This window comes from Staurois parvus, unplaced genomic scaffold, assembly GCF_062004578.1.
Source record: "Staurois parvus isolate SC_StPar_1 unplaced genomic scaffold, SC_StPar_1.0 ptg000887l, whole genome shotgun sequence".
In the NCBI taxonomy this organism is placed as follows: Eukaryota; Metazoa; Chordata; class Amphibia; order Anura; family Ranidae; genus Staurois; species Staurois parvus.
Window position 1 is genome coordinate 1,305,356 of NW_028318683.1, and position 16,817 is coordinate 1,322,172.

General features: G+C 43.0%; 1 protein-coding gene across 1 annotated transcript in view; it reads left to right on the forward strand.

Moving 5' to 3' along the window:
* Window positions 1–16,817, forward strand: part of LOC149442417 (DENN domain-containing protein 1B-like) — a 120,569-nt gene that overhangs the window by 55,112 nt on the left and 48,640 nt on the right. The window contains exons 11-15 of the mRNA XM_089656132.1: window positions 1,035–1,080; window positions 3,296–3,397; window positions 9,488–9,613; window positions 12,641–12,742; window positions 15,999–16,086. Coding sequence (XP_089512258.1) covers window positions 1,035–1,080; window positions 3,296–3,397; window positions 9,488–9,613; window positions 12,641–12,742; window positions 15,999–16,086 — 464 coding nt within the window. The remainder of the gene's footprint in view (window positions 1–1,034; window positions 1,081–3,295; window positions 3,398–9,487; window positions 9,614–12,640; window positions 12,743–15,998; window positions 16,087–16,817) is intronic.

The window sequence follows — 16,817 nt, forward strand, 5'->3', positions numbered from 1 at the left end:
GCTTGCCTGACCATCCTTCTGCCTGATCCTCTGTACCGCGCTGCCCGTGAGTTACTGAACCCGGCTTGTGACCCTGACTATTCTCTGCCTGCTCCTCTGGTACTTTGCTGCCCGCACGTTTCTGACCTGGCCTGCCTGACTACGCCTGACGCTACCCAGACGATCCATCCATCCCGCACGGATCCAGTCACTACTGTCCAAACCTGCCAGCCCCTTCACATCAGGCTTTCCCCCGGTACATACCCTCGGCGGACCCCTCTACCACAGTTGGGTGCACTCAGGGGCCACAACCTGGTCTCAGTCCTGCGCCAAGTCCATCCCCACCATCAGGGGCTCTGGTGAAAAGGCAGACTGAGGCTTAGACTCCGCGCCCTGGGGAATCCTGTTCTGTGGGTCACTAGAGATCCCGCCGGGCGGTGCCTGACAGTACCTTACGGCCCGCCTGACCATTACACCTATCCAGCCCTGACTACGCCTGTGTTCCTGAAGCCTGCTACTTCCCGGTGTCAGTCCACACATATCTGGTCACACCCGGATCCCTAACAGGAGGATATTGAGAGGAGTCCAAAGACTCACTATAGTTCAGGAAACATGAATCATCTCTCTTTTCTCTTGTTTGGTGATCAGCACAGCAAAAAATGTGATTTTCCCTGAAAGTCACTTTAGTGAAAGTTTGGCAACTTATGAGTGTGTGGCCTTTTCTAAAGGAGCCTATGGAACAGACATTACAGCAGAATTGATAAGATTTAGCCTGCTTTAAAAGTGATGACGTGAGAACACGTCTCTAATATTAACCCAAAATGATAGAATGGTGGGTAAAGCGTGAAATGATTTTTATTTGATTTTTTTCCCCACTTTAAGTTAAGCTGCAATACCATTTATCACCTGCAGGGGTGCTGTAAGCATGAGACCCCCAAAGTCTGGCTGAAAGTAGAATTAAAGGACTGAAGTTCCTCTTTAACAATACGAGTTCCCGTGTTTTGTCCGTCAAAGTCTCATAATATACTAACCACATGTCTCTTGTTCTTTCTTAGAGCACCGATGCCTTATCTGATCGGTGTACACAGCAGTCTGATGGAGGTCAGTGGGTCTAAGTTGGAATAAATAAAGGGGGGTGGACTCATGCGCTGCCAAAGACATAAAAATGAAGAAGCTGCTGACACCTAACTAGACTAGAATAGATGAAACATAAGTAGATATGGTGGTGTAGCGCTAATACCATGTGATACTTGACATAAAAAATCAATACAGGATTCAATATTAAATAGGTGAATACATAAATTATATGAATGAATATATAGGTGTACAGTGGTGCACCTAATGTGTATCCCAAAAACATGCCATCAAGAATGTGACTAAATATAAGTGATAGGTGATTTAAGTGGAACAAATATTAACCAAATATAAATACATGTGATCATAAATGAACAATATTCATAAATCATATAGCACAAAGTCCCAAACGTATAACTGTGATGAATCAATCTTCGACCGTGAAAATTAATACGTGCTCAAGTGCATCAAACCATCTGTCACCGTCTAGCATGCACGTTTACCTCCAATCTCTGACCCTCAAGGAGTCATAAGGCATAACAAATCACCATATAGTCCCAGGTGGGATGAATCTCACTCTCTGGATGGACACAGGATCAGCTTCCACACAGCCCATGGTTAATCAACCATTACACAGGTAAGGCACCTTTACAAAACTCCTCCACTCTCCCAATGGCTCATAAACAGGGAATCAGAGAAAAATCCACCATAGTGTAGTAGAGTATTTATTATACCATACACAAATGCCAAAGACCTACTCACACATTAAAATTGAGTCATAGACCCACCAGGCATGAACTGTATAACCCACAGTCAGGGTGTTTGCATAAGGAGTCCAAAGATGGCTGCCGTCCATACGTAATTGCGTCACCACGCTCTAGTCTATCACAGTTATACGTTTGGGACTTTGTGTTATATGATTTATGAATATTGTTCATTTATGATCACATGTATTTATAGCGGGTCTAAGTTGCCTTCATGTCAAAACTGTTAACTGGGAATTGGTATTTGTTAAATAAATGTAAAAATAAAGGGGCCAGTTCAGCCAAAAGAGATATTTTAGTCATACGTGGAGCCTGGTTGAGTAGTTAATCAGCCTCTGACTTGCTGTGTTTTCCAACAGTGAGCTCTCCCATCCATAATACTCGACTATTATCCTGTCTACCTGAGAGTTTATTATCCCAAGTGTGTCGCACTGAAGAGCAGTCCTGCAAAATCTGGTATTTCAGTTTTTGCTAGATAATGGAGAGTTAGCCCACTTGACACTTTCTTCTATTCAGAAATCCCTCAAACCATACGGCACAGACTTTCCTATAACCCCTCTTTGAGGGTAGGTGCATGGCTAAACGGTGGTGCTATAAAGTCCATAGAAGAAAATACCCACCATGCCCAGAGCAAATGCAGATGATAGAATTTACTAAGTCCAATATCAGCAGGACACACACAGTGGTGTATTTGTTCTGCAGATATGGGAGTTCAGTAAATTCTATAATCTGGATTTGCTCTGGTCGTGGTAGCTATTTTCTGCTAAGGACTTTATGGCACCACCGTTTAGTCATGTTTGAAGGTCTGTGCCATATGGTTTGAGGCATTGCTGAACAGAAGAAAGTGTCAAGTGGGCTAACTCTCCATTATCTAGCATACATTGAAATATCAGATCTGGCACGTCTGCTCTTCAGTGTGACACACTTGGGTGTGTTATATGACATCCCCGATGAAAGAACCATTTCACACCAGGGGCAGACTGACCATTCCGGAACTTGGGCACTGCCCGAGGGCCCAGGGTCAATAGGGGGCCATATGAAATGCTCCATGCACCTTTCATAGGCTTTTTTGGGTGTGGTTTGAGTGTGGGCAAGGACACAGGGGCTCCATGATCCCTTATTGCCCGGGGGCTCCATGAGTTGTTAGTCCGCCCCTGTTTCACACTGTTAATTCAGGTATAGGTGGAAGCTGGTGGGTTAAATCGCGTAAGGCCATCTTACACCTGTGATTCACTCATGAAGTGAGACCCCCTTCCCAACACCCTTGGTAACTGTGCAATTGAAAATATAGTTTTCATACACTACCAAGAAAATGCCCCTCCATTAGGTAGAGACAGAGTTGTTCCTATTGTTTCTGGCAGCTGGGCAGTTCAAGAGCTTTTAGGCAGTGTGTGGGTGATACAACAAGCAGATATATTTTTAATTTGGTGAACTAGCCTTCCAATTTGTATATTTCCTGATCTGTCTTTCCTCTACAGCAAGTCAATGTTGGAGTTTTGGAAGATGTAGTCATATTTAATATGGACACAAACTATCTAGAGACGCCATTCCAAGACCTGGACAGTCTGCCTCCACATGTGGTAGGAACAGAAATTCATTTAAAACAATTATTGTGATATGTTTAAAAGTTGAAAACGCTGTCCTCCCCAAAAAGAAAGCAGTTAAGACTCGCTTATCCCACTGATCTCACCGCCAAACTGTTTTTATATGTTAAAAAAAATCTGAAGAATACATTTTTAAAAAATATTTTTTTTAAATATATTCTTCAGATTTTTTTTAACATATAAAAAGTCATTTTAACATATTTTTACATATATTTGTAAATGCATTCCAATAATGTAGATTTGTATTTTTCAAGACATACAGTATATTTGAAATGTCTTTTTAAAAATATTTTTTATATATTTTGTAATAAGAACACATTTCAATATACAGTATATATATATATATATATATATATATATATATATATATGTATATATTGACATATATTTGAAATGCTAAAATTTTGGCAATATTCAATATATTTTAAAAAAACCATATATATACAGAGAGAGAGATTTTTTGAAATATATTGAATATGGCCAAAATTATAGCATTTCAAATATATGTCAATATATTTGGGAAGAATATGTTTAAAATATATTTCAAATATATTTTTCTTCCATGTGGGACAGAACAGTACAATTTCCTGGACAGCCTCAACGACAGCATACTCTGTCAGGGCATATTTGCCTGTAGTTTTTTTTTATTTTTATTAACAATTTGCTTGGCTTACATATAGCAGCAATCTCCCAATCTAATTAATCTCAGTTAAAGTGGTTATAAACCTTCTCATATACCCAGTAAAGTGAATAGCCTCAGAGGTGAAACAAATCCTCCTACATAAGTTATAAGTACATCCCTTTAAAAGTGCTGATTTTTTTTCCCCCTTCTTTTCTTCTCCGTTCTTTTCTTTTTACGCTCCAGTTCACGCCCTGCGATCTTTTTCCTAACTCTTATTTGGCGGGTATGGGCCATCTATATTGTAATATGTATGTCTTTTCCGACCTGATTCAGGATGACCGGTTGAATCTGTATGATTGTTAGCATTGGAATATCGTGTATTGTATTTCTACTGAATGCCATAAGCTTGATTGTTCTTATGTATGTTGGATTGTTTATACTTTTGTACGATTTCAATAAACGCAACTGCTAAAAGTGCTGAGTTTAGGTAAAATCCTTCTGCATTTTGCAGTATCACAGAGGAGGGGGCAGGGAGCTGCAGTTAGAGCTGATAGGAGGAAAGGGATGCACCCCCCCTCAACACAGCATACATGAGCTGTGTTCTGAATAGACAAGCTCTCTTCTGAGCTCTCTCTCCCCCCACCCCTCCCCCCCGACACAAATTTATCCCATGTGTCAGGAAAACTTCTCAGAATTGACTCATGCTGATAACAGAGGAACGAAGAACCACCAGACAGAAGCGACACTTAGTGCTCATGTACACTGCACAGGGGTGGACTGACCATTTGGAAACTCGGGCACTGCCCGAGGGCCCAGGGTCAATAGAGGGCCCCATGAGATGCCCCTGGTACCTTTTTCATAGGCTTTTTTGAGTTTGGGCAAGGACACAGGGGCCCCATGATTCCCTATTGCACGGGGGCCCCATGAGTTGTCAGTCCGCCCCTGACACTGCAGCTGATAAACTCACATTTAGGAGCTGTTCTGCGTTTTTTTCAGCAGCTCCTGAACTCTCCCTAACGTTTTCCTATGTGTCTGTGTACACATCTTTGTTTACAGTTGTTTGCAGGCATTTGAGTTTACAGTCGTTTTATTTAATGCAGAAAACTTGCGTTCAGCAGTCAATGTTATCAGCGTTTCAACTGCAAAATGCTTTTAAACACGGATAAACACAGCAAATCGCATTTATAAGCGTTTGTGTTTGAAAAATGTTTATAACTCTTCCAGTTCCGATGCGAGAGCCTTTTTTCATCATGAAAAATACATACAAAGAGTTTTTAAGGTACTCAGATGGACAAAACACTGAACACAGGATGTTCCTACCAAGCTTGTCACACATTGTAATGACCAATTCACACCTCAGACCTCTCCCACCCTTAGAAACAAAAGATATGTTAATGACCATTCACACCTCAAATTCCTCATGAAGACCCCCTGCCAGGTGACCTTAATGACTCCCCCCACCAGACACCTTTACCAACCTTGGAAACAAAAGAAATGTTTATGAGCAACTCACACCTAGCTAATGTCAACACATACTTCTGTCTCTGCTTCTACTCTCTGTTTTTCTCTGAAACAGTCTGAAATAGTTAATAATTTACCACTTTTCAGTGCATTCTGGTCATTTGGGAGGTTCTCCTGTGCTTATCTTTAAAAAACGCTTCTAAACGCAAACGCGCATAAACGCATTATGCAAACGCGGCTAAACAGACGTTTTTTAACATACGTCTTCCAACAGTCAGTTTCCATCGTTCAGAAGTGTCCTGTGTACAAGGGGCCTTAGGGCTTTGGAGAGACACAGGTAAACACTACAGATAGCGTGCACTGTTTAGATTTAATTGGCTGAGGTTTACAACCACTTTAAGTGAATCAGATCTCAGTTTTACAGGAAGCAACACATGCTTTTTTTTTTTGTCAAGCAGCAAGAAGTCTGGTTTGATTTGTAGATAGTATCTGGTTGGCAATTCGCTGAGGTTGTCCCCTGTTCTCGCTAATGCAAAACTATTCTCCCACTGGCCAGTTTCTATCTAACTCTCATTTATTTATTGTATTTTTATTAATTTCAGGTACTTATATAGCGCCATCAATTTACGCAGAGATTTACATATATATATATAATGTACATTCACATCAGTCCCTAACCCTAAAGGGGCGTATAATCTAAGGTCCCTAACCTACAGTACAGTAATGTAAAACTGGACAGCAACAACACAGTTATTGAACAAGACTAGGCCAAAATGTACTAACGACACATAGCAAGGTGTTTTACTACAAGAACTAGGAGACTGCAGGTCATAAAGCAGTGTAAAATTGACCAACAGCAGGACAGTTACAGTCATGGCCGAAATTGTTGGCACCCTTGATATTTCTCCAGGAAATCATGTATTTCTCACGAAACGTATTGCATTAACACATGTTTTGCTATACACATGTTTATTCCCTTTGTGTGTATTGGGACAAAACAAAAAAAGGGAGGAAAGAAAGCAAATTCGACATAATGTCACACAAACCTCCAAAAATGGGCTGGACAAAAGTATTGGCACCCTTTCACAACTGCGGATAAATAAGAATGTTACAAGCATGTGATGCTCCTGTAAACTCACCTGGGGCAAGTAACAGGTGTGGGCAATATAGAAATCACACCTGAAAGCAGATAAAAAGGAGAGACGTTCACTTAACCTTTGCATTGTGTGTCTGTCTGTGCCACACTAAGCATGGACAACAGAAAGAGGAGACGAGAACTGTCTGAGGACCTGAGAACCAAAATTGTGGCAAAATATCAACAATCTCAAGGTTACAAGTCCATCTCCAGAGAACTAGATTTGCCTTTGTCCACAGTGCGCAACATTATCAAGAAGTTTGCAACCCATGGCACTGTAGCTAATCTCCCTGGTCGTGGACGGATGAGGAAAATTGATGAAAGATTGCAACGCAGAATAGTCCGGATGGTGGATAAGCAGCCCCAAACATGTTCCAAAGACATTCAAGCTGTCCTGCAGGCTCAGGGAGCATCAGTGTCAGCGCGAACTATCCGTCGACATTTAAATGAAATGAAACGCTATGGCAGGAGACCCAGGAGGACCCCACTGCTGACACAGAGACATAAAAAAGCAAGACTACAGTTTGCCAAAATGTACTTGAGTAAGCCAAAAGCCTTCTGGGAAAACGTCTTGTGGACAGATGAGACCAAGATAGAGCTTTTCGGTAAAGCACATCATTCTACTGTTTACCGAAAACGGAATGAGGCCTACAAAGAACAAAACACAGTACCTACGGTAAAATATGGTGGAGGTTCAATGATGTTTTGGGGTTGTTTTGCTGCCTCTGGCACTGGGTGCCTTGACTGTGTGCAAGGCATCATGAAATCTGAGGATTACCAAAGGATTTTGGGTCGCACTGTAGGGCCCAGTGTCAGAAAGCTGGGTTTGCGTCCAAGATCCTGGGTCTTCCAGCAGGACAATGACCCCAAACATACGTCAAAAAGCACTCAGAAATGGATGGCAAAGAAGCGCTGGAGAGTTCTGAAGTGGCCAGCAATGAGCCCAGATCTAAATCCCATTGAACACCTGTGGAGAGATCTTAAAATTGCTGTTGGGAAAAGGTGTCCTTCCAATAAGAGAGACCTGGAGCTGTTTGCAAAGGAAGAGTGGTCCAAAATTCCGGGTGAGAGGTGTCAGAAGCTTATTGATGGTTATAGGAAGCGACTGATTTCAGTTATGTTTTCCAAAGGGTGTGCAACCAAATATTAAGTTAAGGGTGCCAATACTTTTGTCCAGCCCATTTTTGGGGTTTTGTGTGACATTATGTCATATTTGCTTTTCTGCCTCTGTTTTATATTTGTTCCAATACATACAAAGGGAATAAACATGTGTATAGCAAAACATGTGTTAATGCAATACCTTTTTTGTGTGAAATACTTGATTTTCAGGAAAAATATCAAGGGTGCCAACAATTTCGGCCATGACTGTATAATGACATAAGCCTGACTGGTGTATTTGTGTCGGCTCTCACTAGGACTAAAGGTTGGGGAAAATCATCAATTTTAGAGTTACCCCAGTACTGGAGTAGAGTAAAAATCTTTCTGTCTAACAGAGGAACCACATCTCATTGGAGAGATTTCTTCTAGCTGCTGTGTTTATAAGACAGGGAGTGAAGGAAAATCTCTCGAAGGGGACACAGATCAGAAAAAAAAAACCTGGGTTCACCATTTCCTAGCAAAAATTAAAAAAAACAGAGCACTCAAACCCTTCTCCATCGTTGGCTCACCCCAAAATTGTATATTGCTTGAATGTTTATACCCAGTAAGCAGAGGCGTCCCTAGGGTTGGTGTCACCCGGTGTGGTAACACCCCCTCCGACGATCCCCGCAGGATGGTTCAGATTTGCAGATTGGGGAGCATAATGGATCAGAGTCCGATCCATTATGCTCCCCAATCCGCAGATCCCATCCATCCTGCGGGGATCGTCGGTATGCAACCTATATGGGGTGACACCGGACCCACTCCACGAAAAGGTAAGTTGGATCGGATCCATCCTCTGGGGATCGTCGGCTTGCTTTACAACTTACCTTTTCGTGGAGCGGGTCCGGTGTCACCCCGTGCTGCCGGTGTCACCCGGTGCGGGCCGCACCCCCCGCACCTGATTTGGGACGCCACTGCCAGTAAGTACACAACCATCCTAAAATGTTTTTGACTCAAAAAAACAAGGCGTTTGTCTCACTTCCTGATCAGGGTTGCAGTTAAAAACCATGGGGCCCCACACAGCCAATATGACAGGCCCCCCTAAAAAAAAAACCACAGTTTACTATGCTTCAGATATGAATGAACGCACTGAGTGTTTGGTACCGATCACTCATTGTGTCCATTCAGGAAAGGAAGGGGCTGTTAAATGTTACATTTTCACTGGATGCTTCGCCTACTCTCCATCCTGAAGGATCCTATTGTGTGCTGCAGCTCCCGGTGGGTAAGAGAGGAGGGAAGCCAGCAGCACTGCAGGGGTGGGGGCACAGGCAGCAGAGCGAAATGTATGGTGCACATGGAAGGTGATGGGTGCAGCGGGTGGAAAGGGGGGGGGAATTACTGGAACCGATCCCCTGTGCGGCTCTCTCTGAAGCAGCTGAAAGCAGGTGGGAGAGGAAAAAAAGACAGCTTTCAGCTGCTGTAGAGACAGCCATATAGGGGATCGGTTCCAGTAATTGCCCCCCACACACGGTACCAATCACCCTCCCTTCCCATATCTGATTCACCCAGCCTGGGCCCCTCTGCTGGCCTGGGCCCCGTACAGGAGGACTGGTGGCACCCCCTTATCCACAGCCCTGTTCCTGATCCACATTTTTCTCTGCTGTATATTGTTTGCTGTAAAACTACAAGTGCCCCTTCAATTTTTATATAAAGGGGGGCCTCCTATGTTCTAACCCTAATCCCCCAGAATCTCTCTTTTCCTCCTCAGGTCTCTCTGCTGAAGTTGCAACTGACTAAACACTCGTCCTTTATGGGTGATGGGGTGTCACGGGCATTCCTCCGAGCCCAGGCTCTGCTGTTTGGCAGCTATAGAGAAGCCCTCCTCTACAACCTGGTATGTTTGACATAGGCTTCCTTCACTTTTTTCATCTTCATGGGTACATAGTTACAGAGTTAGTCTGGCTGAAAAAAGTCCATCTAGTTCAACCATTAAAAAAAAACGTTATAATCCTATACCAAAAGTTGATCCAGAGGAAAGTAAAAAATAAACCCAGCAAAGCATGATCTAATTTGCTCCTGCAGGGGAAAAAAATCCTTCCTGATCCCCCGAGAGACAATCGGATATTCCCTGGATCAACTTTACCTATAAATGTTATATTCTGTGTATCTAAGAAAGAATCCAGGACTTTCCTACAGCAATCCACTGAGCTGGCCAGAACCAACTCTTGAGGAGTCTATTCCACATTTTCACAGCTCTTACTGTGAAGAAACCTTTCCGGTTATGGTTAGTGTAGTCAAAGCATAGTGCAAAATATGGTAACATAATAAAAGCATAGTAAAATCCAGCGCTCCCCAGTGAATCTCATAATATTGCATGAACAAGAAATCCTGGAGCTTTTAGTCTGTTTTTAAGCATAACAAAAACGGTATAAAGTTTAGACACTGGATTCAGTGCAGGTTTGATTCTTGTTATATTCTAGAAGTGTCATGTTTAGAGCCAATTCACACATGTGCGGTGCGGATTGAAGCTAATTGATAAAATAGATGTTTAGCGGTTCATGTCAGGTTTACATCAGGTTCAGGACAGGATAAGGTCAGAACCAGGGGCAGACTGACCATTTGGAAACTTGGGCAATGCCCGAGGGCCTGGGGTCAGTAGGGGGCCCCATGAGATGCCCCTGGTACCTTTTTCATAGGCTTTTTTGAGTTTGGGCAAGGACACAGGGGCCCCATGATCCCCTATTGCCCGGGGGCCCCATGAGTTGTCAGTCCGCCCCTGGTCAGAACTTTATCCTGTTCACACACATGTGGTTTAGAAATGGTTCCCATAGAAGTCAATAGCCTGTAATCCACACCTGAACCTGAAGGCACTGCTCAGAAATCGTACAAGACTCTTTTTCAAACTGCACCGAATCCGCACCGGCAGTGCACTGGACATATGTGAAGAGGCACCAAAGGAAGCAATGTTTTTTCACATGTCACAGTTCGAACCGCATCCAATCTGCATATATGTGAACCAGCACTTACCCCTAATGCAGGTGCTCAGGCACTATAGCTGTGCTTCTTCACTTTTAGCAGCCCCCTTTATCATAAGGAAAGCAGGTCTACTGGTCCTCGAACAAGAGAGATGTTTGGTGCACCAAGAGGAAAAAGACCAGATGTGTTATTTGATGGCTAGTAAATAAACCCGCACAAGTAAAGGCCTTCTAGTCCAAGGGTGGTTAAGGGATAATCCAACAAAGCTTGATTCAGTGGCAACAGAGTCAAAAAGAGCTAGGACAGACTCTGTGGGAACCATAAAAAGAAGAGAAGCAGCGCCATCTAAGTGCAGCAATAAAACAAATAATTTATTTCCACAAAATTGGCAACTCACAATAGTAGTCAAATGAGTGTTTGTTAAACTGGTGTCAACCACTGTGCAACTCCGATCTGGTCCCGCTGCAGGCAGGTCTCCAATGCTCCGAACGCGTTCCATGCCTGCTGCTATACCTGGAGCTGGTGTCACTCATGACCACCCTGGCAGGTCTCCATTGCACTGTCCTTGGCTGTGCTGGTGGCTCACAGCAATTGCTGGCCAGCATGGATCAACAGGGGGCAGGCAAGAGTGACGTCAGCTCCAAGTACAGCAGCAGTAGGCCTGGCACGCAAACGGAGCATGCATGCTTCTTTATCAGGCCATCACAGTGCATTGGGGACCTGCCTGTATCGGGGCCAGATCGGAGTTGCACAGCGGTTGACACCAGTTTAACCACTTGCCTACCAGGCACTTTTACCCCCTTCGTGCCCAGGCCAATTTTCAGCTTTCAGCGCTCTCACACGTTGAATGACAATTGCGCGGTCATGCAACACTGTACATATATGAAACTTTTATAATTTTCTTCACACAAATAGTGCTTTTTTTTGGTGGTATTTAATTTCTATTATGTGTTTTTTTGCACAATAAACAAAAAAAAGCACAAAATTTGAAAAAAAAAAAGTTTTTCTTTGTTTCTGTTATAAAATTTTGTAAACAGGTAATTTTTCTCCTTCACTGATGTGCATTGATGAGGCTGCACTGATAGGCAGCACTGATGGGCACTTATGAGGTGGCATGGATAGACAGCACTGATGAGGTGGCACTGGTGGGCATTGATGAGGAGGCACTGATGATGCTGCACTAATATGAAGCAATGATGGGCACTGATAGGTGGCACTGATCAGCAATGATAGGTGGCTCTGATGGGAGACACTGACGGGTGGCACTGACTGACAGCACTGACTGGTGGCACTGCTGGGTACTGATGGGCAGCACTGCTGGGTGCAACTGCCGAGTGGCACTGCAGGGCAGCACTGATGTGTGACACTGATGGTTGGCATTGCTGGACACTGATCATCAGGGCACTGATCATCAGTACCCTGATGATCAGTGCCAATCTGCTCTGTTACATTTGCCAGTTATTGGCAGTACTTTCCTCACGCTGTGACAGTGTGAGGAAAGTGCTGCCGGTAACCGGCAACTGTATTTACTTGGTGATCTGCTGTGTCATTGGACACAGCTGATCACATCGTAAAAGGCCGCTGTGATTGGCCATTTACCTATCCATGTGATTAGCTGTGTCTGTAGGACAGCGATCAAGGAGAGCATTGGGTGCACGCCGCTGGGGTACACGGGGGGACACGTTCATTTGGCTATAGCATGGTTGTGAAGTGGTTAACAAGCGCTCATTTGACCACTATTGCAAGTTGCCAATTTTGTGGAAATCCACAAATCCGAGGTCATAAACAGGGGGATCCAAACAGCAGAGCAGAAGAAACAGACAATGAGCTTGAGCATTTGTTACACGTGCTATCACAAGCATTAGACTGCAGGCTTGGCTGGCTTAAATCAGTGTGAAAAAATATCCAGTGCTAAATCAGCAATCTGTTTATTGTATTTGTACAGGGGGAGCCAATCTCTTTCTGCCAGGAGACTTTCCTCAACCACAAGGGCAGCTCCATGAGATCCTTCCTGCAGAATGCTGTCCACCTCCAGCTCTTCTCACAGGTCTGATCACTGGCTTTGGTGGAGGGAGGGTCGGTTTTTTTCCATTATATCTTGCTGAGAAATACACCATTTTTATTTATCATCTACTCGTAGTTTATTTTACTTTCCTATACCATTGCATACCTGCCTGTGCTGATACAACCAATGTACGAGTACATTTATGTGAATCTGGTTTTCCTGCCAAAATATTTTTAATTCTGGGGTCTGGTTTATGAATCATCCATATATTTCATGTAATAGGAGTAACTGTGAGGGATTAGAGCAGCCTTAGAGTTCAGGCAAATTTCAGGCAAATGGGGCTTTTGGAGAAGTTTCTGTGGCCTCAGAAAAGTCCCGCTCTTCATGGTAAATAGTTCAGTGTTGCACACATACCCCTGTGAGTTCATTCATGTATACGTTTGCTGTTGGTGTGAACGGTAGATGGCAACCAAGCAGTTGGGAGAAGCTATATTGAAAGTTTTTCTCTTGGGGAATTTTGTTGAAAAATCTGGACATTTTGGCAAATCTCATCCTTTGTTCAAGATGTGTTGGGGTCATCGGGGAATAGAAAAAAGTCAAGTGTTTTTTGTCTGTTTTTAAGTGTACAAATTACTTAAAATACCCATGAAGACTAAGGAAGCTCCTTTGAGCTATCTTGGACCTGTTCTGTGCCAAACAATGCCCCCTGTTGGCTGTGAGTGAACAAGGCATTAGATGCTGAGGGATATATATATATATAATTATTATAACAGGTACTTATATAGCGCCATCAATGTACGCAGCACTTTACATATATATTGTACATTCACATCAGTCCCTAACCCTCAAGGGGCGTACAATCTAAGGTCCCTAACCCTCAAGGGGTGTACAATCTAAGGTCCTTAACTTACATTCATACATACACATACTAGGGACAATTTAGACAGGAGCCAATTCACCTACCAGCATGTCTTTGGAGTGTGGGAAGAAGCCGGAGTGCCCAGAGAAAACCCACGCAGGCACAGGAAGAACATGCAAACTCCAGGCAGGTAATGCCGTGGTTGGGATTTCAACCAATGACCCCAGTACTGCCAGGTGGAAGTGCTAACCATTTAGCCACTGTGCTGCCCATGTATATATATATATACAGGGGCGGACTGACCATTTGGAAACTCGGGCACTGCCCGAGGGCCTGGGGTCAGTAGGGGGCCCCATGAGATGCCCCTGGTACCTTTTCATAGGCTTTTTTGAGTTTGAGCAAGGACACAGGGGCCCCATAATCCCCTATAGCCCGGGAGCCCCATGAGTTGTCAGTCCGCCACTGATTTTATATATATATATATATATATATATATATATATATATATATATAAAAACAAGATTGTGATCTGGGGCACCGTAAGAAGTGGTGCACCTCCATCCATAAATCCATATATCCAAAAACAAAGCATAATGCATGGAACGTTAAATGAGGCTCAATCAAAGTGATCACATGATTATTACAGTATACATGATTTCAGATTTATGTTTCTATATATACAGATCTCATAAAATAAAATCCAATTAAGAGCAATATTGAGCTGATTGATATAAAACAAGACATAGCCATAAAATGTAATAAATTAATCCATGATAATATTTTACTTGTATATAAATATATGGACCAGCTAGTAATACATGATTTTATTGCATCTAAAAGCTCGACGCGTTTCATGGATCTCAGTTCACTTACTCAGGAGCAGATACAAAGCCCATATAGAACAGCTGAAAGATAATATAACAGCACCACAGAGATAGGGTCCTCGGGGGTGTATGTCCCAGGAGCAGGGGTGGACTGACAACTCATGGGGACCCCGGGCAACAGGGGATCATGGGGTCCCTGTGTCCTTGCCCAAACTCAAAAAAGCCTATGAAAAAGGTACCAGGGGCATCTCATGGGGCCCCCTACTGACCCCGGGCCCTCGGGCAGTGCCCAAGTTTCCAAATGGTCAGTCCGCCCCTGCCCAGGAGCTGTGGTATTGTGACCTGCATGAACCAAGAGTGGCAGGTGAAGAACAGACTGAAAACTGATGAAATATATGTCCATAGAATAATCCATAGTAACACCCACAGCAGGTATCACTTTATCTGTGAAAAATATGAGTAATCATTACTAAGTAAAATGAGTGTATAAATATACATTTTATGTCTTGTTTTTTATGAATCAGCCAAACATTGCTCTTGATTGAAATTTATTTGATGAGATCTGTATATATGGAACACTAAACCTCCAATCATGTATAATATTCATGTTATCACTTTTATGTGTTGTGCCTTATTTAAAGTCCCTTGGAATACACTTTGTTTTTGGATACTGAGGGATAGATGATGCCTAAAGCTGGCCATAGACGGATCGAAACTCAGCTGGTTCAGCTGGGACTGGCCGAATTTCGATCAATGTGTGGTTGTCCCTCACTGACAAAAGTTGATTGTAGAGCGACTTCTGTCAAACTGATAAATTGGAAGCTGATCAATGGCTTCAGGAAATCAGCTACAGCTGCTGATCACTTTATGTAGACAGCATGGATCCCGTTGTCAGAATATAATGTCCCGGCGGTAGGGATTTCTCCATCCATCTTGTTTGTGCGGATGGAGAAATCTATGGCCAGACTAACCCTAATTGCTAACACTAGCCCTAATACTAACTCTAGTATTGTGATCATCAAATGTAATCACCGTGTCAATGCTGATAGGGTGACCACTTGGCATTTTTAAATGAAGCAAATTTTATCTTAGCACTCCATATGGCAAAATTTAAAACTAAATACTTTTCATAAACTTTTGGCCAAAAGAGAAATTGGGGGTTTCATGGCAAAACCAATTTCTGCAAATTCAATCCCTACTAGGAAATCAGTTCTGGCAGAATTACTGACTTATTTTGGCATTTACAATGGAAATGCGTTATTTTCCTTTAATGGCAGATGAAATATATCGGTATTACGAGGCTGAGATTTACAGTATATAGTAACTTCTTACAAAGATACGGTGATCACCTAATAGAGTTCCCTAGCTGTAAGCTTGGCTGAGATCTATGGAAACCCCTAACAGATATTGACAGTAGACACCGCTCCCAGGGCACCGAGCATTGCCAGACATTCAGCCTAATTTGCTGTTATCTAGTTCCAGAGAGCTCATTAGAGACAACCGCCAGGGGCAGAGCAAAATGTGTTATTATATTTTAATCTATTAATGATTGGCTTCGGGAGAACAGACTTTATTATTTATAAAGACATCAGTTAACGTACATTTTGCCTTCCAGTTCATTGACAGTCGGTTGGAGAAGCTGAATTCCGGTGATGAATTCACAGATGTATTCGAGCAAGAAGTCACCAAATGTGGACTATCAGGTACTGAGCCCATTGGTGATGATTTGTGTACTGTGACGTCTTCCCTAATTAGAGTGTCTGTACAGAAGAATTGTAGCCACCAATCAGATATTGTTAACTCCATTGCTAAAAGGGGATAGTAGGCAGGTGGTTCTGATTCCTGCGAAATCCCCTGCACCAACTGATATGTACAAAAGTGCGTATTGTGCATAAAAATGGAAATCCAGTCATGGTCACTCCATTAATAAATCAGAAACGCATAATGCCAATAAAACATAAAAAGTCCCAATTCATAAAGTCCCAATAATATTCCAACGGTCCACCATCACCAGGACACCCAAATGGTTCAGCCCCAACACAAAGACCTTCTGACCGAATAATACCGGTCAATATAGGCAACTCCAATAGGAGATGAGAATATGAATCTTGGAATCAGCAGTCCTCATCCAGGTTATTATCAATCTTCCCCTTTAAGAATCATAAGTAGGTCCTAAAAGAGTACTCTTGTCCAACATTTAGGTAAGGGATAGAAGAAAAAAACACTCATAGTGTAATATTTGAGAAATAAATTCACCCTGTTTAATTTCAAGTTACTCATGCATTGTTATGGATGGTTACCAACAGGGGAGGACTGACAACTCATGGGGCCTCCGGGCAATAGGGGATCATGGGGCCCCTATGTCGTTGCCCACACTCAAACCACACATAAAAAAGCCTCTGAAAGGTACCAGGGGCATCTCATGGGGCCCCCT